A 25,708-nucleotide genomic window follows, 5' to 3' on the forward strand; every position below is an offset into this window, starting at 1 on the left:
AGGGATTCTAGTAGCGATACTACAATTGTTTTAGGTATTTGTATTTTAAAAGAAGTAATTGCAAAAACTGCTGCTGTAGTTTTTTTTTATAAGAAATGTCTGGAAAACAGTATCAGGGACATTTTTATTTTATACAATAAAAAGATTTAAAAATATGATTTTATAAACATCCATTTAAACATGACCTCATTTCCTGGTTTCTTTTTACTCAATGACTAAGCAAAACCATTAAATGAATAAGATAAAAATAAATATTAAGGACAGTCTTATGAAGTGGTGATTTATGATGACTTGAGGATGTTTTTCTTAATCACTGTTTATTTAGGTTCCCTTTTTGGTAAAGTTTTATTGTAAATTAATTGTAACATTTTTGTGATTTACATGCAGACCTACTTCATAAAATCTTTTATTGTGTTTGAAGGGACCTTGCCATTTTAATGATAACAAAAAAAAACTGCTGAAAGAATAAAGTGTAGGGGTCGAGAGATGTCTATACATATCTGCAACTTTTTTCAGTCCCTCTTCTGCCTGAACGCTGCACCATTTTGGGAGTTTTGGTGCTTCTTGATCTTGTTAACATTTGCTTTTTCCTTTCCTCTTTAAACATATTCCTGTTGGCCAATTTGGAAAGCCATTATAGTGATGGCCCAATACCCATTTGAAGGGCAGGAGAAAACAGATCAGCTCCAACATTATCAAAAGAGTTGGAGCTTTGTCTGAACAGAACAGATTGACTTTCAGGCAAAATAGGAGCATGGAAAGCTGCTTTAGTCATGTGCAGGAACATCTAGATTCCCTTCTTTTTTTTACCAGTCAGTAGCCTTTTAAAGTGAGAACACCACTATTTTAGCAGGGCTATATCTTTAAACATAATGGGGTGTTTTAAAATGTAAAGCTGAAACCAGGAAAATATTTATTTTAAGTTTTGAAATGTTTGTACTGCTGTCACCGTTTTTTTTAAATTCTGTATCCCATTGAGGATGATATCTCCACACGTGTTCTGCAGGCTTAAGGTGGGAAAGAAGACAGTTTATGAAAAGTATTACAAAATAAAATTGTTTTGTTTTGCATGCCAACAAATTTGCTTTCATCGGTCAATTCTGATGTACAGGTAAAAAAAAAACAATGATTTTGATTGGTTTTAAGGGGTTACATAAAGTAAATTTGCACCTGTAGCAAGCAGAAAATTTCCAAATGGAACATAGCTAGAGATAAAAGCAGTTTACAGGGAAATGTGTACCTTTAACAGAACAGTAATGAAGGTAAATCTCATCAAGGACAAAGATGGCAATAAAATCCTGGCAGAAGTAACCCTTACTTGCAATATAAAAAACAATAAAAACATGGCACTACTAAACAGCTTTGGCAGGGCATTATAATAAATTGTATATAAACCAAGACACAAACAAAATGAAGGTGTTAAAAGAGGATATTATAAAAATTATATTACTACAAATTGAAAACTTTACCCTGTGTTTATAAGTAGTTTAATGCCTGTATGAACATGTGTTTCATTACCAGTTATAGGCAATAAACCAAAATATAAAACAAAGGTTATGTTTCCTTAATAAAGGTAGGATTTGATTCAAACTTCTGAAAAAGGCGGTCTTATTGTAAGGCGCAAAGTACAATAATCCATAGCATCCAGTGAGAATGATATTTTACTGTACTTCCATGAAAGAAACATTCAGTATGGTTGCCAAAAGTTTCTGTACATTTTGCATAATCAATGCTGCAGACACACTTTGAAAAAGATGAGTTAGCTTTGAAACGTGCTTTGGTGTTTTGCCTTTGCTTGGTGCTATTCTAAATCTGGACATAATAAAATATATCACAATTTTTGTGTAATTTGTTTTGTCTTGAAAGAAAATTTAATGCAGTTTTTTTATCCTTGTTTTACTATATTCTTTTTGTATCAAATTTTAATTTTCTGCAAGGAACTAATGTGAACATTTCTGAAAATATTTATATATTTTATTTATTTGCTAAATTTACCCAAGAGAAATGTACATTTTCCTCCCCCTACTATGCTAAAGAAAGGCATTTTAATTTTTGTTTTTGGAGAGTTGCCTTCACTTCCCATCAGGCAAAATGTGGTCCATGTGGGCCTGATTTATTAAAGCTCTCTAAGGCTGAAGATGATACATTTTCATCAGAGAACCTAGGTGAACCAGTAAACCTAGAAAAGATTTGGTCCGGGATTGAAAACATTTGCTGGCAAATTACTTTTTTTTTTAATCCATTCCAGGTTTTCTGGGTCACCCAGGTTCACTGATAAAAGTGTATTATCTTCAGCCTTGAAAAGCTTTAATAAATCAGGGCCTCTGATGAGACATAAGTGCCCAGGAAAGTAGATTACACCCGACAGGTGTTTGAATCCATCCCTACACTATCCAAAAACTATAAAAATAGTTTTTGACTTGACATGCACTTTAGGTTTTTGAGATAGGTAAGTTTACATTATGTGTTTTTTTGCAGAGAAAGGAGTGATTGCATGGCCAGCCAATATCCCAAAAACATTACCTGTGGATATGCCTAAATTCCTTTATATGTTTAGATGTTTGTATATTGATATAAAGCAAGTTTTTGACTTTCTGTCATATTGAACTAGTTGGGTCACATCTTTGAAAAAAGCAATTATGGTGTTTTGATGGAGTCTATAAAACTGCTGCATGAGATCAGAAATGTCTGTGATATTACAACCACCACACCTCAGCAATTATTACATGGTCAAGGTCACTTACACCACATATCTTAACCATTCTGATCTTTGGTTGAATTACAAATTAACTTCTTGACAATAGCTGTATGTATTGATGAGGTGCATCTATGTTTTTTTTTTCCAGCTATTTGCCTTAATGAGAAGGTTTGCCCAATGTTTATATTTACATATAAAAAGCATGATGATAAATACATGTTTTTCTGTAAATGAGCACATTCTAATTTCTTCTTGTCTGTCCTTTTCAGTGATTCCTGCTCCCATGTGATCATCCCTTTCAGTAAAGTGCTAATGGTTTGGGAATAGATACATGCTAAAACCATGCTGAAGACATTACAGCTATGCTCCTGGGATTAGAACTTTTTTTATCATAAACTGAAATGTGTCGGGATCAGTTCTTATCTGTCAAAAAGTAATAATAACAACAGAGAGCTGAAACTGCTTCACAACACAGGTTTTATCATTAAAACAACAAAAATGATTGCTGATGTGTATCTATGGATTTTACATTTATATTGATGCAGCAATAATAATGTTCTCATACTCTAGTGCTTTGTTTCAATTCTGAATATGCAAACTTACTGGTAAAAAAAAACTGCATAGATGACATAATTGGATATTTTGTCATAAAAAATTACAGGTGATTATTCTCTAAAGTATGTATTTTTTAGCTGAGTTTGCTGTCCGTGTCTGGAAATAAATTGTAATCATATGTTTAATACTTATTTAAGCCACACCTTACCTTTCTTAATTATAAGATATAACAAAAATCAGTGGTAACATTGTTGCTAAGTAAATATCCAGTACAGGTGGAACCAAATATAATTATACCTTTTACACCTTTCCTAAGTGCTACTTCTTTCCATTCACACGAAGAAAACACATAAGTATATCATATGGAATCTTAAGAAAACTTTTTGAGAACATGAATAAGACTTATTTTTACATTAATAAAAATAGTACAAACCTTCTGCACCTCCCTTTTTGTTTGTTGTAATATTATAATTTTCCTGCATTTATAAAGCACCAACATATTACACAAAGCTTTACTAATTCAATTGTCATACCACTAACTGTCCCCCAAAGGTGCTCACAATGTAATTTCCCTACCATAGTTATATGACAATAACACATGAACACACTACAGGCAGGTTTTCAATGTGTCTACATATTTTTCATTGTTACAATGCCAAATAATGCGTAAGTGAAATTTAGAATTAGATTTATCAGTCAATTATGTTCTAGAAGAACTGCGTTATAATTTTATGTTTACAGCAATGTCTAATACCTTTTTTAAATGCAGTTTAAACCTCCAGTTTATATTACACTGTGCAGTTCCGTTTTCTGTTCCATTAAAGCAGACATTTTGTATGCCATTTACAAAGACAAAAATGTGAGATGGAAAACCCTGTAAAGGACTGCAACCACATATGTTCCATATATCAGCTTTTTGTTGAACTAATCAAAAGTAAACAGGTTAAGTAGATTCTCTTTGGTGACAGGTAAGAATAAATTGCACACCAAGGTTTACATGTGTAAACAAGCAACTATTCATACAAGTTGTCATGCTTGGGGAGACGGAGCCTCTATGTGGGTGAAGTTGGTTGCAGTCCTTGGACACACCAGGGTGGGCAAGATGATGCATGGTGCCAAATCACTAGGCTGGTGAATTGTCAAGGAAGGCTGGATTTGAGGCAGGCAGCAAGCAAGAGAGGTTAGGAACAAGCCAGGGGTCAGGAACCAGAGATCCAGGAAACAGACACCGGTGACATGGCCACTGCAGGAACAGGTGAACACAGGAAGCAACAGGATGCACATGTGGCATAGGCGACACAGGGATCACTGCAGACACAAAGAAACAATGGAACAGCACAAGGGAACAGGCAGGGAAACACTAGACTTGGCGGAAAGGGGTTAACACAGGAGCTGGACAGGGCATGCACTAAATTAAACAATGGGTGTAGAGGAAATGCTCAGCAGAGCTAGGGGGCTCGGCTGTGGTGCCCCACCAACAGTGACACTGCATCTCCCCAGTCTTCTGATTCCTAATAACAAAAAATTGCAATCTAACTCCTTAACAAATTAAAGTTGATAAGTTAGCTCTCTTACAGCCTTAATTTACACTCAGAGAGATTGCAAAAGCTGCAGCATTACTAGTGGGAGAGGAAGAGGATTTGCTAAGCTGCTTGAAGGAAAGGATTCGAGTGCTTCTGCAAACTTTGAGGATGAACTGCTTTATATTGCCTACAGCTACAGAGATTAGTCAGAGCCTTTACATTGCCTACAGCTACAGAGGTCAGTCAGTAAAAAATATGTAAATACTAAATTGTCTATAGAAGATTGTCCATAGAAGAATTTAATCGAAATGGCAAGGGATTTTTTTCCTCAATTGTTCTGGTCATCTAAGCAGTGCAGAGGTACACAGAAGGCTAATTTCGAACGTGCCATAAACTGCAGTAGTTTATTGGCCCAAACTGTGCTCAATCATTCCCATTTAACCAGCTGGGGACAGTTAGGAACCATTGTGTGCACAAAGTTTCACTCAGATGTGTTTGTGTTGTGATGAGGTTTCAATGGGGTTCCTTTACACATCTTTCTGTTTGCACATATTCTTTTGCTCCTGTGAAGCTAGAAAAACACTACAAACCCAGGGGAAATAATTTCAAATGCACACAAAGCAGGCGCCCTGGTGCAGCTAACCATGCAGTTTTAGTCTGCACATCTGAAAAAGACATTAGCCTTTACTTTTTTATGTTCTATGCATTTAGGGACCAGAAGAGTTAATTGAGCAAAATGGATCAATGCCCACAAACAGCCAGTTAATCTGTTTGTTCACTTTAAATTATATTGGATTACAATGAATGTGGCCGCCTGCAACACATGTTTGATGTTACAGCTCTATTAATTTATATATTTCCTTTGCAATTTTTGAGAACAAGTGAGGATGTACATTCTTTTGTAAACAGTACGTTTGTATTTAAAGCTATATACATACACATGTACTTTAAAGTTTACATGATTATTTAGACCCAAAGTGCCCATTAAAAAAACATCCAGCATAAATAAAAACAAATGTTAATAGTCACACACAGTGAAAACCAGCAGTACTAATCCAGTACAGTGAAGAAAATGTCAGTTCATGGAATTCAGACTAGTAAAATAAAATTCACTACCGAGTACTATACAGAAGCAAAATGAGGAATATGCATTTCTCAACACAGTTAACCATTTTATAGAATTTCTGAGCTTCTGGCCTATTCAGCAAAATTGTGCAAAGGGCAAAGTCTAAAGTCGCAAACACCAGAATGAAAGCCAGTTGGAGCATGTTTTAAAGGAAAGTTTCCTGACATGAACACAGAAACTGTCATTGATACTTATCATTTTGCAAATGGCAATGGAAGTGCCACTTGCTTTTTTTACTGTTTGTCTGTATTCAAATAAAATGTATTGCCAAAACATCCAGCAGAAATAATATTATCATTATTCAACAGTATTTAAATAGCGCCAACATATTACGCAGCGCTGAACATTAAATAATCAGAAGGTGGTGGGCAATGGCAGCTCTAAGCTTCCATACATAAAGTTTCTTTTTAGAGTGCCACTTCTTTCTCTTGCATTTAGCAGGTTTATGTAAGAAATCACAAGAGTTCAGTTTGCGAACCTTATGTTGGCAACAAGTCAGACTTTGTTTCAGTTTTGATTGATTAGATTACTAGTCTTTATAAACACATTTTTTAAATTTCACTTGACAAATAGTAGATGTTATCTTTTTGGCTTTTTTTCACCATCCGAAAACAAGATGACCCAACTGATTGTCTTCACCAGTTCCTTTTTTCATGTTTCGCATCATATGGCTGAAACTATACAACACATGTCAACTATTGTGAAATAGCATGTGCTTCCCTGATACAGAAACCAGTGAAAACATTTACAACAGAAAATAGTTTCAAATTTTTCTTCAAATAATCTTCTTATTTTATACATATTACAACTTTTTCTATAAGTTGTCCTATTTAAAAGCGCACTAAAATTATGATTTTAGCACACTGCAAAATCTCATATATTTTTTTTTTTACTTGTCTGGGATTGCCCAAACTTAGTTAAGACTCACTAGCAGAAGTACAGTATGTCTATTTATTGAATAGGCTGGATAATAAGGAAACATCACTGCAATGACACAAGAGAAATGCACTGTGATACCATAACAGACATGTGTCGATGAAGTGGCAGTAGGCATAGTTGAGAGTGAAGTAGGGGGCATGTGGTAAAGGTGGTGAGATAAGGGACAGGAACAGGGATCAGATGCAGTGGTGAAAGTGGGGTTTTTTTGCAGGTGTAGTACAGGAAAATAGGCATTAGCTGGTGCTGCAGGAGTGTGTGGTATAGGTTTAAGCTGCGTACACACTTCCAAATATTGTCGTTGGTAAACGAACGACGAACGATCCTGCACGATATCTGCGAATGATCATATAGCACCGATCCTGTACATACAGATAAGGACATGATCGTTCAAAGATATAAGTTTTAAATTTGAACTAAGCAGGATGAAGAACTCCGCTGCAACAAACAGGATGAAGAACTCTGCTGGAACAAACAGGATGAAGAACTCCGCTGGAACAAACAGGATGAAGAACTCCGCTGGAACAAACAGGATGAAGTACTGCGCTGGAACAGGATGAAGAGCTCTGCTGCAACAAACAGGATGAAGAACTCCGCTGCAACAAACAGGATGAAGTACTGCGCTGGAACCAATAGCTATATAGATATATAGAGAGAAGGATATATATATATAGAGAGATAAATATATTTATACATATATATATACATATTTATATATATATATATATATACACACACACACACTCATATACACAATACAGCCTGTATCGATCGAACGTTCGTTCATCGCGCATGCTCAGAACATGCACGATCACTGAACGACCGTACACACGATGGTCAACGATCGACATCCGATCCGCCGGTCCAGTCGTTCATTTCCAACGACTATCCTCGTTCGTTGGCATCGCTGGTTACTTTTTTTACAAACGATTTTTGACCAATCGTTCGTTCGTCGTTCATTTCCAACGATAAAAATTGGACGTGTGTACGCAGCTTTAGTAACAAGTAGATCCCAGGTATGATGGTAAAAAGGGCTGTGCAGGCACAGAGGTGACCATTGTAAGATGGAGGGGTTGTTGGTGCAGTGGTGGGGATATAGAAGGTTGTTCGGGTGTTGAGTGGTGCCTCCATAAGAAATAATTAAGCTGTAATTTCACATGCAGCCATTCTGATCAGATTAGTGAGTTAGGTGGTGTGAGCTGCCAGGCTGGAGTTTACAGTGGCTGTGTACGCAGAAGCTGGAGAATAGGGAGCTGATGTGATCAGATGGAGCCAGACATTATAAACTTATGTCCCATTGCAGCATTTACTAATCAACTCGCCAGGACCACTTTAAATGTGCTTCTCACTGGTACTGATCCACATTTAAATGTTACTGTGTAACAGTAGTAGTTTGGCCTATCCTTATGACTCTACACTACCCTAAGAGTGGACCTAACATTTAGTGACAGTTCACCTGATATCTAACCTGCATCAATCTTTGCAGATACCAATAATCAGCACCTAGCACAGAAAGTCTATAAACACTAATAACCAATTTATGGTTCCAACATATCACATGATCTACTAAATTGAGCTATATTAAAAGTTATTTGCAATGGGAGGTTTCCTGTGCCTGAAACTGATTTGTGGCAAGTATGGGTATTACTTGACATTAGAAGAGACCAGCAGCTCTCTTACTAAATTCTGGACCATACTACGGTAAAATCAATCATTAGGCACTTATATGTGTGTTTTTCAATATAATGCATGGTAATAAAGTTGTTAATTTCTGAACTACCTCACAACATATTTGCAAAGATCACAAACAAATAATGTAGCAGCTTTATTTTAGAGATTTATAAGGATGGAATTTTCCTAAAACATAGAGAAAGCACACACTGTCTTCCATTTTTGAAAAGGTCCTTTGTACTAAATCCTTACTCTTTGGAGTGTTGGCACTGAACTGAAACACTCCAGTCAAACCACCTTTCTGAGCAATTCTGTTACTGAACATTGTACTGCTTGTAACCTTTGCAGGGACATTTGGAGAGAGGAAAGATAAAGCCTGAAGTTCATCTGCCCCCTCTGGGGGACTTTGGTGGTAGCAGGCATCCTATTGGACATATATGCTCCACTCATGCCCAAGTATACACATGGTCTAGCAGTCAGTCCAGGCTGCTTAGATAGCATGTTTTAGGAGGCCCTATTTCCCCTGTTATAAGAACTGTTGGGAACTGTTATTGTACCTGCAGGATTTTTGCCTATATATACTGTAAGTTGCTGCAGGCAGAGTCTGTAGTGTTTAGCAGTCAACATCATCATTGCTTTCTGCTCTTATTGTGGTTCCTTAAACTAGATTATTTTCAAGTGCAAGTTTAGTTACTTTAAAGCATAACTCCAGCAAAATAACAAAACTACCCCTGCACGGGGCTTCCCCAAACACTGCAAAAGTTGAAGGCTTGTTTTTGCCTAGAGTACTATTAAAAATAACTTTAATTACCTTACCCTGTCCTCCTCTAGCAGCTGCCTTGCTTCTTAACTTGCTGGGATTTGTGTAAGCCTGTTGCATTGTATGACAACAGGCCTGTTACCAACAAATGGAGAGCCAAAGATGCGTTAGCTGACTTCTAGTTTAGGCAACAACATGTAAGACTCCAACTAACACTCTACTCCTGAAACCCAGACAAATGGGAAGGAACAGGATCAAATCCGGATATGCAGCTTACTGGCCTAGCTTTTTTTTTTATATTGGGAACATATTCCCGATACTCTTTTATATTGGGAAGTGTTTCTAAAAAGCTTTAACAGTGGACCACGTTATCTGTGCATTCTTTCTCTCACAGCAATGTTTTGGGAATAACAATCTAATTTCTACACTGTGCTGAGCCAATGTAATTTTTTTCAAGAAGAAGACATGTGGTTGTAGGTAAATAATTTGTAGCATCAAGACTCCAGTGTAATGTTTCAATATCAGTAAAAACAAATTGAACTGTTATGAGATGCCCATCTGTCCAGCGACTCCGTGCTGTGCGCCATTGCAGTATAAAACACTGTTATTCTGTCTATGCTGTCATTTGCAGCATCCAGGAGAACTAAGATAGCAGCATCCCCTGCTTCCCTTTAGTCGTGCATCCTGATAGATTTATGGCATCCCCAGCATCCATTGTTAGGCTGTGCACAGCTGAAGGGGATTCTAGAGGCTGATCAGCTCCTGATTCAGTCCTGCCCTGCTATTGGCTGCTGGGACTTTATAGCCTCTCTGCTTTCAGTCACCAGTGCCTGTTGTAGTGTGTAGCTAGCCTAGTCTGTGCTGATGTGTGTGTTCGTCTGATTTATTGTTGCTGACCCTGCCTGTTTCTGATCTTGTGTGTTTTTGCTGCCTGGACCGACCTCTGTCTGTGACCCAAACTCTGCTTGTGTTTTGCCCTTGTGTACTTTGTTTGGTAGATGGATATTCTCTGTATGACCTCTGCTCTGTATTCTGGACGTGGCTCTGTTGGAATCTTGGTACTGCTTTATCTGTGGGCTCCTGGCTTGCTGCCAGCCAATCCCCAGACACCGTCCCTTGCGCTGTAAGTCCTGGGGGCAACTGTGTGCTAGGAGACGCAACCAGTCTCCCGAGACTGAGCAGGGGCTTGTTAAAGGTGAAGACTGCGGTGTTAGATTAGGGGACTAGTGTCTGGTGAGGACTGGTGCTGACCAGGGCCTTACATGAACCTAATTCTAAAAATGATTCATTTACATGCTTATAACAGTACAAAATAAAACAACAAAGGTTATAACCTTTTACTACATACAATGTATTAATACTCTTACACATGTATGCACAATTTCTTAAAGGGATTTCCTTGTTAAATGTTGCCAATTGAATAGCTTTGTAATTGGATTATTGTAACAATATTATTGACATTAGCTTTTGTTTGTTATACAGAAGCCTGCTATGTATTTTTGCTATTGAGGAAGTAACGAGGCAAATATTTAAGAAGCATTAAATGTAATTCTTGTTTTTACAGAAACCTACATATTTTGTTTAGTTGACAGTTTAGTTATTTATATGGAAAAAGAAAGTTGGCCTGGAGCTAGTTAAGTGAAGGGCCACATGACAGGGTAAGAAGGGAAGACAGGAAAGCAAAGGGTTACGGTTTAAAAAAAATAAAAAAAATAAAAGGAGGATGGAAGAGCGGGGAAAAAAAGTGCAGGAAATTAAAAAAAAAAAAAAATATATATATAAGAAAGGGGTGGGTAAGAACAAATTATGATTGGGGGGGTTTTGGTGCAGGGTGGAGTGTTGGGCATGATTTAAAGGGGGCATTAAGAGGAGGGGTCAGACAATTTTCCTGGTCAAGCAAACCCCACCCTCCCTCCCTGTTTTGTGTGTTTATAAAAAAAAACAACAACCAGATGACACATCGGGAATTGGGCATTTGTCATAGCAGAGTGGGCGGCCCTTATCAGGTCCATGAATGGGTTAAGTTTAGAAAAAAAGGGAATGAGGGGGTAGGGCCTTTCAGGGGACGGGCTCTGTCTGGTTAATGGTGGTCCTGCACGACACTCGGTTGTTGTGGGGGCTAGGTGTTCGCTAATTGTCCCTGAGGCGGTGTGATAGCGGCTGGGGGCCTGGTTAGTGAGCGGAGGTATTTGTTAAAAGGATTAGGTTTTCGAGGAATTGATTTCATGGAGCTAGAAAAGAAAGCAAGGGCCGGTGGAATTTAAGGCTGTCATAAAATGTTTGTTGTTTGAAGATTGTACATATGTGGATGTTTTTGTTATATATAAAAAGTATGGGAATGGGAACGTTGGGTTAGATTGGGTAAGGGGGCAGTTCATGGCTTCATCGGCTGTGCCCTAGTCAAGAAATTTCAAACTTTTAAGGGGACTTTTAAGGCATCAATATAAATAACCTAAACAAAGTCATATTTTAAAACATTGCAAAATACATTTTTAATTAATTCCATATTATATACAAAAAACAACACAGCACAGAACAATGATTACAAGTTAAAACACCATATCAATCATTTGGTAGTCTCCTTTTCTCACATATGTCCTAAAAATAGGCCTAATGCATTTCGCAGACCAAATTGTCTGCTCCTTCAGGAGAAAAGTAGGGCATATCAGACCCATATCTCAAACTATTGATATAATATAAAATTCATAAAAAAAACACAAAATGAATAAAAAAAATATTATAGGTACATTTTCAGAAACAAACAAAAAATACATTGTGCCTGATTTATTAAATCAGGATACACTTTCATCAGTGAAGCTGGGTGATCCAGCAAAACTGGAATGTACCCAGTCTAGGGTTGAAAACATTTGCTAACAAATAGCTCATGACATTAAGAAATCCATTCCAGGTTTGCTGGATCACTGAGCTTCACTGATGAAAGTGTATCTTCTCCAGCCTTGGAGAGTTTTAATAAATCAGGCCCATTGTGTTAATGAACCTCAAAAGTTTTTTACACATACAAAAATTTACCTGAAATAACCCTATCTATATTAGTCCTATAATTGGAAGCAGCAAAGGTACATCACATAGTATAGATGGGGTGATGACTATTTCAAACTAATTTTGTAAGTGTAAAACATGTTTGTGTTTCATTGATACATAGAGACAATTTGGTCTGTGAAACACGTTGAGCCTATTTTTGGGTTATATGTAAGAAATTGAGACTACCAAATGATTGATGTGGTGTTTAACCTGTGCTGATTTTTTTTTATATATTTAATTAATTAAAGATGTATATTGTAATGTTTTAAAATATGACTTTGCTTAGCTTAGGTTATTTATATTGATACTTATTTATATTGAAAGTCCCTGGAGTTTGTATTTTCTGTCCTTTTTCCAAATAATGAAATTATGGGATGGGGCATCTATTTATATTTTCATTACAGAATGTCATACACAAGAACCAGGGTACTAGTTTACTTATTCCAGGGTACTGGTAAATGAATACATCCATGGTGTATTCGTTTGAAAACATTTATTTTGAAAGAAAAATATTAAAACCATCTGAGCTCAACCTGTATATCTTATATATATTCCCCCCTTTATAAAGGTTAATTGAGTTGGTTTTGATGGGTAAAGTTATGGTAAGAACTTGTTACACACTTTACATAAGGACACAGCATCATTAATTGGTAGTACCAGTATTTCTTTCCCCCAGAATGCCATTAGTAAAAGAAACCCAGTTATTGAAGTAATAAATGACACATATGAGAGATGAGAAATAGTTGTGGGCCTTAAGGAGTGTACATTATTGGCCAAAAGTTTTGTCAATGACGTATGTTGTGCATTAGAGATTTTTTAGATTTTTTTTTACATGTTTCCTGAAGAGCAACTGTAACCATTCATTACGTTTTGAAGGTTTTTTTGGCAAATACATAAAATGCACTCCAAGCCAATATTTACAGTGTTCATTCTCTTTCTTCACAACTTCTGCAAGTTTCTCTGGCATGCTGGATTTCTGCTTGTGTATTAAATTTTGACATATGGCGATCCATTCTTGCCTCATTAGTACTTGGAGTTTATCACAGTTTAATTGCTTTTCTGGTAATTTCTTGTTCACCAGTTTTTAAGAGTTGACCATGGGTTCTCAATGAGATTAATATCTGGGGAGTTTCCTGACCACATATCCAAACTTTCTATGTCGTGATCTCTGAGCCAGTTTTTGTTATACATTTTGCCATGTGGCAATGTGCTGCATCTTGTTGGAAAAACAGCTTATCATCAAATTGCTTTGGTACAATTGATTCTTTAGTCATGACAATGTTTTTTGGCAAAAAATGTGAGTAAGCCCAACTTCCCTGTGAGATATTGTGGTAATGATATTGTGTATAACACCTCCAAATCAATGTGAATATGAATGATAGTGTAGACCAGGACTTCCCAACTAGGGTTCCTCCAGATGTTGCTGTTTTTGCTCCTTAGTTTAGTAACTCTGACACCAATGATCTATTTACTTATATATGAGGGTGACAATCTTTCCACTGGTCATCAGTGTAAGAGGTCTTCATCTTCTATTGATGACCAGGCCAGTGTACTATGAATTAGACATATTATTAATATTGGCAGGGGTTCCCTGAGACCTGGAAATCATTTCTAGGGTTCTCCTATGTTAAAAAGGTTGAAAAAGGCTGGTTGAGAAAACCTTTTGATCTCCATTCAGTTTTCAAAAGGGTATAAAGTCAAATGTTGTTGGCTACTCATGTTGCTGCTACCCTGTTTCCCCGATGATAAGGCACTGTCTTATATTTTTTGAAATGCCAAAATATGCCCTAGGTCTTATTTTCAGGGGGATGTCTTATTTTTCCATGAAGAAGACTACAGTACACATTTATTGTTGAAAATCATTTATGATCACTTATGTACTTTAAGTTTCGCTCTGCACTGCAGCCAGCATCGAGGAGTCACACAGAGGCACACAGTGGCAGGTATCAGTGGGTGTCCTATTTGCGGGAGGTGCTTTATTTTAATGTTTTGAGCAAAAATCGGGGGGTGGCTTATTTGATGGGGATGCCTTATCATCGGGGAAACACGGTATTGCTGCTGCTGTTGTTGACCATAGGATCAGTCATCATCAGGGCAAGACAGATGTACAGGGAGAGCCAAGTTCAACTCTCCTGCAGAGTCCTCCTTCTCCTGCTCCTCCTTCATCTTGTACTTGTCAGTACTCCACTGATGAATGTTTGGTCAGGAAACAGAAGTAAGCTCCTAGCCATCCTCTGGCATAACAATTGAACACCCTGCAGATCACGCTACTGGTAGTACAGTTCCTGCTAAATTTTGTACTACAGATGTACAGAAAAGGTCATCTTTGCCTCTTCTATAGAATCCACTTCTTTGTCCCTCTCCTTCTTCTTCTTCATCTTGTAGTCTTCAGTCCTCCATTTTAGAATGTTTGATCAGGAAACAAAAGTAGGCCCCCAGTCATCCTATGGCATGCCAATTGACTGCTCTTCTGATCAAGCTGGTGGTTCAGTCCCTGCCATACAATTTGTTGGAAGCCAGCTACTTTAAACAACTTAGGGAGTGTGCTCAGCCTTGAAAACTAGCTGTGATTATTTCCTAAACTAAGCCAATCCAGCACTTGAACATGTAGGCTGTTTTGAGTCCGCTTTCCTAATTTTTGCACTGTGCAGCCAGGTCCATGCAATAGCAGACACCTGGTGCAAGGGCAGAGGCTGAATACATTCTTCATGGTCCATTGGGTGAATGTCTTATACGACACTAACATGTCTGGTTATCACCTACTACATTGGTCAGGAGAATGATGAACTATGACTGTATGAATCTTCTACTTTCTCACCACAAGAATACCCCTCTCCACTGACAGCAACACTGCACAGCCTTCCACTCCCCAAAAAGTGCAGGCCCTGCCATGCAATCCTTCATCTATTAGTCATATAGAAACCATTTGCTTGCTAATTCTTCCCATGCCATGTGCTAAATGTTGTTGGTTGATCAAATTTATGGTCATGGTACTCTGGTTTCCTCCCACATTCCAAAACCAAACATGCAATTTGGTTAATTAGCTCCCCATCTAAAATTGTCCTTAGTCTGTATTAATTATAAATGACCGAGGTAGAGACATTAGATTCCACAGCAAATTATTTGCATAAAAAACAGAAATGTAGACTAGATGCCCAAGCATATATCATGTAAGTTAGGGTCATGATGAATATAGCGCTGCAAGTAAATTACAGTAGTGTGGAATATACAATATATTAAAAAGCACATAGAATCTGGTGGCCCAGATCCATGGTACAATATGGTACACACTGTGCCGCCTTCGGCAGAACATAAAGTACAGCGTGATGTGCAGAGTACAGATCATATAAGAATTCAGTGACAGTGTAATGTGAAACAGTCAGGAGTATATAGGGCTGGGAGCTGCATACTTAGTGAAGCATTTTGGTGCATTTTATGTACAGTAGAAGTGTATTGCTATCTGCATGGCCCCAAAATGCTCTTTTACAGTCGTGGTTGGTATGAATGCCTTCTAACATTGATAGTTAGTAGAGTAGTGCTCCTTTACCCTGGTGGTCAGTATGAATGCTTTCTAGAATTGGTAGTTAGCAGAGTAGTGCTCCTTTACCTTGGTGGTCAGTAAGAATGCTTTCTAGCATTGTTAGTTAGTAGAGTAGTGCTCCTTTACCTTGGTGGTCAGTATACCTTGGTGGCGAGTATGAATGCCTTCTAACATTGTTAGTTAGTGGAGTAGTGCTCCTTTACCTTGGTGGTCAGTATGAATGCCTTCTAGCATTCTTAGTTAGTAGAGTAGTGCTCCTTTACCCTAGTGGTCAGTATGAATGATTTCTAGCATTGGTAGTTTGTAGAGTAGTGCTCCTTTACATTGGTGGTCAATATACTGTAAATTCTACATTGGTAGCCAGTATAAGTGACCCATTAGGCTGGTTGTCAAGAGAAATGTGTAATCTTCCTCTATCCTCCTACATTCTGGATGTTGCAGACCCTGTTAACTTAGGTGGATTAGGTCTGGTTACTCACAGAACCTTTAGAACTATGTGTAGTTTCTGCTGCTAGGATGCTGGGGACACAATATATAATATAAACTGGGTTCTCAGCAACATGGTGGAAGGCAGGGCTTTTGACAGAAAGCTATTATTGCATGTCCGCACCACATGATGTGCACTTGGCTGCTGAATCCCGGAAAGTACAGGAGGTGTAAAGTAAACATTCAGTCATTTTCTTGGTTTAAGACTTAATGTAATGGGATGGGAGGGATTGGCCTTAAATAAATATGAAATGACAATGTATCATTTTACATACAATATTCTGTTAACACCTTGATTTATAACTCTAATTAATTCATTGTTTGTCATCGTTTGTATCACAAAGCCAATTTTTTTAATTTTTTTTGCCCTGACTCATAAATGTCTAATAAACTTCTTCCTTGAGTTTAGCATACTAAATAATGTGACAAACATGTTTCTAAGAAATAATTCATAAGGAAATGTAAATACTTTAATCACAAATTGCAAAATTCTTTTAATTGCCACAAAAAAAGAAAAGTAAAATAATGAAGCAAGAAGCTTCAGTTAGTTTACTGATTTTGCAATGCTTTTCTATGTATTGAAGGTCCCTGTAAATTGGTTTGTTGGCTTGCAACACATCATTACAAAATGATTAGTCACAAGTTACTGATTCAGTTACCACCAGCACAAAATGCTGCAAAGTGCAGCCCCCTGCTCATTTTGTAGCTATGATGTCACAGGTTTTAATCCACTCAAACCCTGGTCAATATTCCCTCTGGAATTGTTCTTTAGCTGTTTTTTTAACTGGTCAATGGGTAAATAAATAATTTCACAAAGAAGTATGTGTTTGTAGCAATTAGCATCTAATGTGGCAATGCCAGGCAATGCAAATGTGGAATTTCTGTGCATATTGCAATCCTTATTAATGTCAATTGAAAGGATGGAGGGGGGAGCAGTAAAAGAAAACATTATTTTGGTATTTTGTTAACTATATTTCAGAGAGAGATAGCAGATCAATAGGAATATGTCACCAGATATTTATCCACTATCAAGCTATCTATTTGTAATAATTCTACTATCTTTCATTCAACGGAAATGTTATGCCAGGTTGAACCTGTTATACTGGATGTAGCTGTTTACAGAATTTAGGTATATTATAAGATACCTTGTAGAGAGCAATGCAGATTTAATCTACATTTCTATTTAAAGATGAACGAATGTGCTGTTCGATAAGCAATGAATTCCTTACTTGACTGAAACTTTGCTATTTTAAGACATACATACTTTGCAAATAAAGACGGTTGTTTGCTTTTGCAAATGTAGTGACATCAATTACAGAGTAAATATGTTCAAGGATCTACTGTAAGTTTTATAAACACAAAGAACGGTCAGAACCTGCATATTTTGTGTTCTGTGTTATCAGCGTTACATTTATCTACCCTTAAAAGAAAATAGAAATGAACACAAAGATTTGGATGCCCATTTATAACTGCATTTTGTTTGGTCACATTGTAACAATTTTGCTTTATGTAGCTGCTGCCTATTCTTGAAAATTACACACAATACATACATTAAACTAAAGTATTTTAATTAGGTTAGATGCTCTTCAGATATTTAACACACCTATTTCGTGGTATAAAATGTATCTTTTAATATTCACTAAATAAAAATGAAAAGAAAAGATTGGTATATATTGGTTAAAACACATTTAAACAATCCTTCTGTTGTAATAGATCACCATTTTGTAGACCTTATTGAAACAAAACAGAGGTTGCTTTTACTCTTTTTTAATCTAAGATACTATTTCTCTGAAAGCAGAAAATCAGAATTTTTGCTTTTTGTTTTTAAAGTCTTCAGCAATACATTAAAAATAAAAACTGTAGAGGCTCTGGATACTTGAGATGATTTTTCAGAATAGTTTTATGGTCACTGACTTTAAAGAGAAGCAATAGTTCAGGTGGTACTGGTCATAAAGTATTTGATTAAAATAAAATGATATTAATGCAGGCAATTAACTCCTATTGCTAATTTTAACAAAAAAAAAAGTTGCCTTGGATATCATATATTTGACACGGAAGCCTGTATATTTTCTGCTTAGGTGTGCAAAGGTTGATCTCTAATTTTGAAAATGCTAATTTCCTGGTTTCTATTCATGTCCTGGTAAATACATAGTAACTGACCTGAGAATAAAGAACTTGCTGCATACTAGGTTAGTGACTTGGAAAGTATAAAAAGCAGACAGAGCTCTCAAAATGAACTGTTGATGGACCTTTGATACCACTGGTCCTTTTACAATTAAATTAAACTGAAGAAACAAATATTTGTCAATCTCCTGGCTTTTTGTTGCAGAAGGAACATGCTATAACTTTTCTATAAAAGAAACAATCTGTCTGATTGCAACCTCTTGTACAATGACCTGTGTATGTCTCTTTGATGAAATGAATGTTCTCTTGTGTGTATAAACAAGAGTAATGTCATTCCGGTCTAGCTAATAAAAATGGCTGGAGAACTTGAACTTAAAAAAGAGCTGGTTGAAGATGTTGACACCTACAAAGTTGTCATTGAGAAAAGAGTTTTCTTCTGATTTATAAGAAAACTTCAAAGACCCATTTCATGCATGTTGCTTTTTATCAAGGCCGCAATAATTATTTTGATTGAAAGATCAGCTTTTTCCAAATGTTACATTTCAGAAATCACTTGAGTATTCCACTAGCTTCTATTTCACCAAGATTTCAGTGACAGGATTCTTAACTATAATTCTTAATTCCACTTTATTAACCCAACTAATACAATGTCAGATTAATAGAGCCATCATACCACTACACAACAGAGATATGACTAGAGAATTCAACCAATAGTTCCAACTTCAAAGGATTGAAATTTTAAAGTAATAAAATCCCAGATAAATATTGTATTGTCATTTAAAAAACAGATTACATTGTTTCTTTTTTACATCTGCAGCTTTAATTATGGCCTGTTGACAGACTTTGAACTTTAATCACTTTAAGGTCAGTTCAGATGCTTCTGAGGTAATTTGGATCCATTTGACTGGATTTCCTTCTGACTTCTATTTAAACTGCTTTAAAGTGGATTTTGCATTCCCACAGGATACTAAGTCAATACAGAATTCACTTACAGCAAACAAAAACCTATCAACTTTGGCAATTAAAAAAAATACTTTTTAAATACTTCCTACTATGGTCACACAACTTCCTCTCCCATTGTGTCCTGCATTGTCACCCTCTCATTTGCACCCCCTGAAACAGTGATATGCAGTAAACACTGGGATTAGAACACTGGAAGTGAAATTGCCTGTACCCAGAAAGTACTAATTCAAAAAAGGTTGAATCAAAAATGTAAAAAACACAAACATTTTATTAGGTAATAATAGGTTTGTAGAACAAGGGAAGGTTTTATGGATGGAGGGAAGAGAAAAAGCAACTTCAGACAAATGTTGTTCACAGAGCACTAAAAAACTTTAAAGATGCCAGTTGGTAACTCAAATTATTCCTATTTGCATTAAAAATATGTTAGTTTGGGATCAATTAAGTTTAACCATTTGTGTATGTTATCTATAAAATCTGTAATCCTGCATTGTTATGTTTTTGAAAATAAACTTGTAAAACAGTAAACTAGTATGTCCATGCTGCAGCTAAAAATTCTCAGTAGGACAGCATGATCAGAAGTCAACAATGCCTATCCTGTAAAAGTGTCAGTATTGGTCTTGCCAGTGGGATTTTGTTGCAGGCACAAGAAAATTTCTATTGACCTGCACTAATGCTAGCAGGCCACCAGGCCCAAAAAGTCATCTAATTCACCTTGAGGACTCCTCAGGCATTGACTGTAGTGGAATCCAACTCATGGAGCAGGTGCTTCTAATATAAGTATTAGGAGGGGGTATATGAGGCCTGACAAGCTGTTGAGGGCAAGAAATGGTCTATATTATTGTAAGTGATTGAATATTGGAGTGAATTATGGTTGTATTGTTTGATGAGTATCAATTATACATGGCAGTTTTTAAATAATTTGTGGACCTACAGTTAATTATTTACAGTATTTCACTTTGGATACCACTTAAGCATGGCCTTAAAGATATTAGAGCTAGATAAAAAGGCATTTGAAAAAATGCTTCCTGTTCCACTGTTGTACATTATTTCAATGATTAAAGTCATTAAAACAAAGTTGGTACAGATGGCTGCAAAGTTTACTTTACTAAAAAGTTTCTGGTGACTGCTCTCAGACCCAATGCTATGTTTCTTTGTAGTCAATAGTGCATGAATAATGAGTCACATCCAATAAAATACAAGGCTTTGATTTAGCAGATTATCTGATACAGATTAGCATTACCTAGCATGATTCACTATTGCATATTGAGACATTCTAGGCTCTCACATGCTAATAAAGTGGTAAAAAAGCATGCCAATATATTAAACCACCTAGTCACAAAGGTTTCCCAGAAATGGCATTCCTGTAAATAAAGAATGTGACCTTCTCCGCCACTCTTACTGCTAAGCACTGCTTTGTTCATTGGATCCCACAGTTCACTGGGGAAACTTGCACTTCCTGGGTCTTCCTACTGACCGTCATGCTATTACACAATACATGTGTAGGAACCAGTGGGAGCTGTGGGGGACCCAAGAAAATCACACTTCCACAATTGATTTCTCATAAATGACAGTGTTTAGCAGTGCAGCACTAGTGGTGTTTTCACTTTTCTTTTTTACCAATGCCTTCCTTAAGAACCATTTGTATAGTAAAAATTTCACATTAAAGTGAAGCTGTCACTATGCCATACTGTAGTGCTAAGGGGAATGGTTATTATAGTAACTTTTACCATAATTACATGGAAGATAAACATTTCCTTAGATAACAGGAAATATCTTTACTGAAATAAATCTAGAAGTGATATACCTAGATAGATTAACAAAGATCTATAGGAGAGTGAATTTATACACACACACACACATATATATATATATAGACAACTAATATTTTAGCTACCCAACTCAATGAAAAATTACCTAATATAAATAATCATCAATGGACATTATTATATAATATGTAAATTCCTTGCATAGCTCCTATACCATTTAAATTGGTAGGTCTCATTTTAATATTAGATGCATACACTTTGAGATCGCCTGTAGCTAGAACTACTTGCAGATCCTGTAGTATTATTTGGGGTTCTTGGAGACTTCTTTTAATACCAATCTCTTTTCCAATCAAGATGTTGTAATCATTGGCACCTAATTCAAATTTTACAGATTTCAAAAGGTGATTAATGTAGCAATGTACTTTCTTTTTCCATGTCACAAGTCCGCATATTTCCTTCTAAGCAGTTTGAGCTTTTTGCACAACTTGAGCAGTGTCCTAGGTACACAAGGGAAAGCATATGCAAACGCTAAAAGACAAATGATCATCATTTTAAATTTCCCTATTGTAGTAATTACACACTATTTAGGCTGAAATAATTCATGCAGACAGATGTCACCTTAGTGTGTAATGCTGGTACGTAGTATAGTTAACTGGAAACAAGAATTCAATCTTTATCATTCCCAAGTCACCTAGCTGATAAAATATTGTATTAGGGTGGAAAGACAAATTTATACTGAATGGAGTCAGGTATGCTACTAGGAAAACTATTGCCAACAATGGTTTCTTTTAGAACTGTGTTACACTGGAAATTTTGTATCACCAAGAAATCATTGAGATAAAACTGCCTTAATCGGTAAAAGAAGATGATAATTTATTGAATAAAATGCTGCAAATTCTGAGGGAGTAAAATGTTGTAGGTTTGAGCAGTAAGGGAGAGACTCCATAGCAAAGGATGTGTTAGGCCACATAAAAACACAATAGTTTTAGTCTGCCAATAACTAGTTTCAGTGGCTATCTATCACCTAAAATTATTACGTTTTCTCCGTTATTTACCTACTCTGACATGTTGAAGGGGTGAATGTCAAGAACTAAATAAATATAATTTGTGAAACATTCAACATGAAAAGTAAGGAAAACAATATAAGGTGCAGTATGTCGCAAACTACTGATAGAGGTACTGTCTATATTACATACTCCAGATCATTGCATTCCCTATGGTATGGTGTACTTTATATACTCCTAATTTATATACTACCTAACAGTTGTCAGTGGTCCCCAACAATGTATATATATAGTTACATTTATTGTTTCCTTTATTATAAATCCTTTTGGATTTATATATAGATCCTTTTGGTGTATATGTATCAAAAATATTGTAACAGTGGAACAGTAAATAAAGCTTATTATTATCAGCCAAAAATGGCGAATGACAACATTTTCCATGATATGGAAGGGGGCTACAGTTTGTGTATGCTTATTATATAGCATTGCAGACTTAGATTCCCTATCATACTCCCAGAACCTAACCTAACTAATAGGTGGAAAATAACTTTGTAAAATGTGTGTCCTGTAATGTGATATATTTGATTAACACTTCCTTGTTTTCTCAACTTCATATTTTGTTCTGAAGGTACAGCAGCTGAAAGCTATTATTCTGGTAAACCATCAGGAAGATTTTTTATTTCCATGAAAAGGAGGAGGTATGTAATCTTCTCAAGAGCAATGAATGAACTTCTATTTATATATGAGGAAGAATAAAATATACACTTCCTAATCATCACTGAATCTTAGCCAACAAGGAAACTGCTTTGCATGCCAGGTGAGTTTCTGGCTTGGATCAAAGTCATGTGTATCTGAATTCATGGGTACATTAACGGTAACTATTGCATCATGAGGAATAAAGGAAATAAATGCAAATACATATGAAAAACCAGTCAGAGCTACTGTCACCAACCTGGATACATCAGCATGCCATGTTTACCTTTATATCCCTACCCATGGCTTTATGAGGAATGTGCCTGGCACCATCTTGTCAATATCAGTTTTTATTTAAAGCAATGTTAAAACTAAACTCCTGAAAAATATAAATTATAGATATAAATACATATTTTTAATTAATTTGCATAAGTAAATCTATTTTTTTAATAAAGGCAATGTATGTAACCAAATTTGACTTGGAATCAATTTCTTGCAGTCTATATTGAGCTCAGGAAGGGGGATGGAGAAGTAGGTCAAGCTCTTCAAAGAGCCATGCTATTAAGATAAGAAAGTGGAGTGAAAGAGAGATGATCACATCTGTTTTTAGATTCTTTCTTCACTGTCCAGTCGAACAGGGCGTAGGGGGAATCTATAAGTGAAAGTGCTGCAGGGTCACAATGATGGCTCATCATCTAATCATGTAATTAACAAGACTTCAGAGCCTTTCCAACAATCACCCTGTGTAAAGTATAGGAACCCACCTGGTGCGTCCATGCCAAGACTATATAGACTTATAGACTATACCAAGGATAATAGATACACTTTCCACTAGAATGCATATGCAATTAGTATATTCAAGGTCTCTAAAGAGCTCAATTTTTGTAAGTATTTTATATCCTCACACTGGGAATTTGGAGGTTATTAAAGGAAAGGTCCACAATGAGAGCACTTATCCTTACGGTACTAACCAACAATTTAAAATTAAATTCTCTTCAATTATTGGATAAATGATTACATAGTTAGGCCAAATCATTTTTTTGGTGTTGTCTATTATGGTGTTGTCAACTTATTTGTTAAGAAGATGATACATACATAAATCCTGGGTGTCTTTTTCAGTTTTCTAAAACAACAATGTATGGTATGGCTCCTTGGTCACTCATTCCAATAGAAATCCTCACCTGTTGTTCCCCTTCCCATGTTTCAAGTACTTCACAATTGTGCACCATCACGTGGTTTAAGGTTTATACTACCCATAAATGTTCCTCAATCACCATACCTGGACAATATTACTCAGAGTAGGGCGAAGTTAACCCTAAATAAGTTTACAGGTATAGATCCCAGGCTGCAGTGAATAAGTGGATGAAAGGAACCCTTGGGGAGTTTGTAGAAGCTGACTATCTGGGGTGGAAGGGTTTTGTTGAGTTGAGTCAGTCTGAAGGCCAAAATGATTCTACCCTCTTTCTCTTTTATCTGCCCCAGCATGTTCTAGTGAAAGAAGAAGCAGCACAGTAACATGGTCGTTTGACTACATTGCCTTAAGGTCAGCTTTAGGTAAAATAATATGACAATAACAAACCGCACACATTGGGATCAGAATTTGTTAGTATTACAGTGTGGAAGATATGCAGGATGTATCAAAGTATGTTATGTCTTACACATAGTGAGCAGAGTTTAGCTATGCTTATCTAACAAGTGCATATACACATAAAGATAAGGGTTTATAAATGTGTGACTTACATCCACTATATGTTCTGTGTGTAATCAGTTCATCCTACCTCGATAATAACCATGCCATAAATGCTGCAAATAAAATGTCTACAAGAATGAACTTACTTTTCTAACATACCCTTACCCATACACCCAGCATTTCATGCAGATGGAAAGCATAAAATAATAAAGGTATAGATATATCATATACAAGCCAGCGGCTGCTTTACTAGGTTCAGACCTGTCTTGTGATCGAGCAGTCCTGCCCGGGTCCTGGCTGGCACTCTGCTTCTTAAAAAACAAGCCTCTCCAAATTTGACAATGGATGTCAGTGAGCAGTTCACTGGCATGAGGAAGCTGTAACTGCACTGCATTCTAACTGCCAGTGTCAACAATAGCCTAAGGAAATGCACAACAGCAGGAATAGTTTGCAATATTACACTTGCACTGGATTTGTACTATGTCTCCAAACTTACAAATCTCCGAAAATAAAGAAATACAAAAAAAGTAACAAGCACAATTACTGTTTATAAGAATGAAATGTGAAGCAAAACAGGAGGTCAAAAAGACCCATAAACTGTCAAAGCTCAGCCCCAAACAGCATCAAATAAAATTGTGTACATGGTCCTGCCATATCATGAGCATGCATATCTCTACATGACTATTGTAATACCTGCAGTACAGTGTGCACCATGATATTTTTACTATTCATGTTTTTTTACATCTCCTATAATTATGTAAGTACAAACTTCATGTGAATTGCTCCACATGTACAATAACTGCTAGAGTGGAATCCAATACATTGGGGAAAAAAATGACATTTCTGTTTTAGAAATTTAGGAATTTATCTACCTAAATTATACACATAGATTGCAGCTTTTAGCTCTCCGCAAGCAGAACACTAAAAGTCTTACTTATTAGGATGAGGTTCTTCACCCCTCCTCAATGCCTTTAAAAATTCAAACAAAACTAAACCTAAAAAACTGCTTCAAAGCAGTATTTTATGGCAAAAGAGATTTGCAAAGTCTCTTCTGCCAAAAATCTGCTTCTTGTGCAATATGATCTAATGTTCTCTGTAGTGATTTGGCAATTGTAATATTGTAATATCTG

The 25,708-nt window shown here is 36.3% G+C and overlaps 1 protein-coding gene across 3 annotated transcripts in view; it reads left to right on the top strand.

Annotated features, from left to right (window-relative positions):
- The window catches only part of LOC140336544 (uncharacterized), a 39,866-nt gene extending 36,176 nt beyond the window's left edge, over nucleotides 1-3,690 (top strand). For all 3 annotated transcript variants that reach the window (XM_072419734.1, XM_072419743.1, XM_072419727.1), the window contains one exon: nucleotides 2,968-3,690. In XM_072419734.1, the coding sequence (XP_072275835.1) occupies nucleotides 2,968-3,025 (58 nt within the window). In that variant the 3' untranslated portion in view covers nucleotides 3,026-3,690. The remainder of the gene's footprint in view (nucleotides 1-2,967) is intronic.
- Nucleotides 3,691-25,708: the final 22,018 nt, after the last annotated feature.

Source organism: Pyxicephalus adspersus, chromosome 1 (genome assembly GCF_032062135.1).
Source record: "Pyxicephalus adspersus chromosome 1, UCB_Pads_2.0, whole genome shotgun sequence".
Classification (NCBI taxonomy): Eukaryota; Metazoa; Chordata; class Amphibia; order Anura; family Pyxicephalidae; genus Pyxicephalus; species Pyxicephalus adspersus.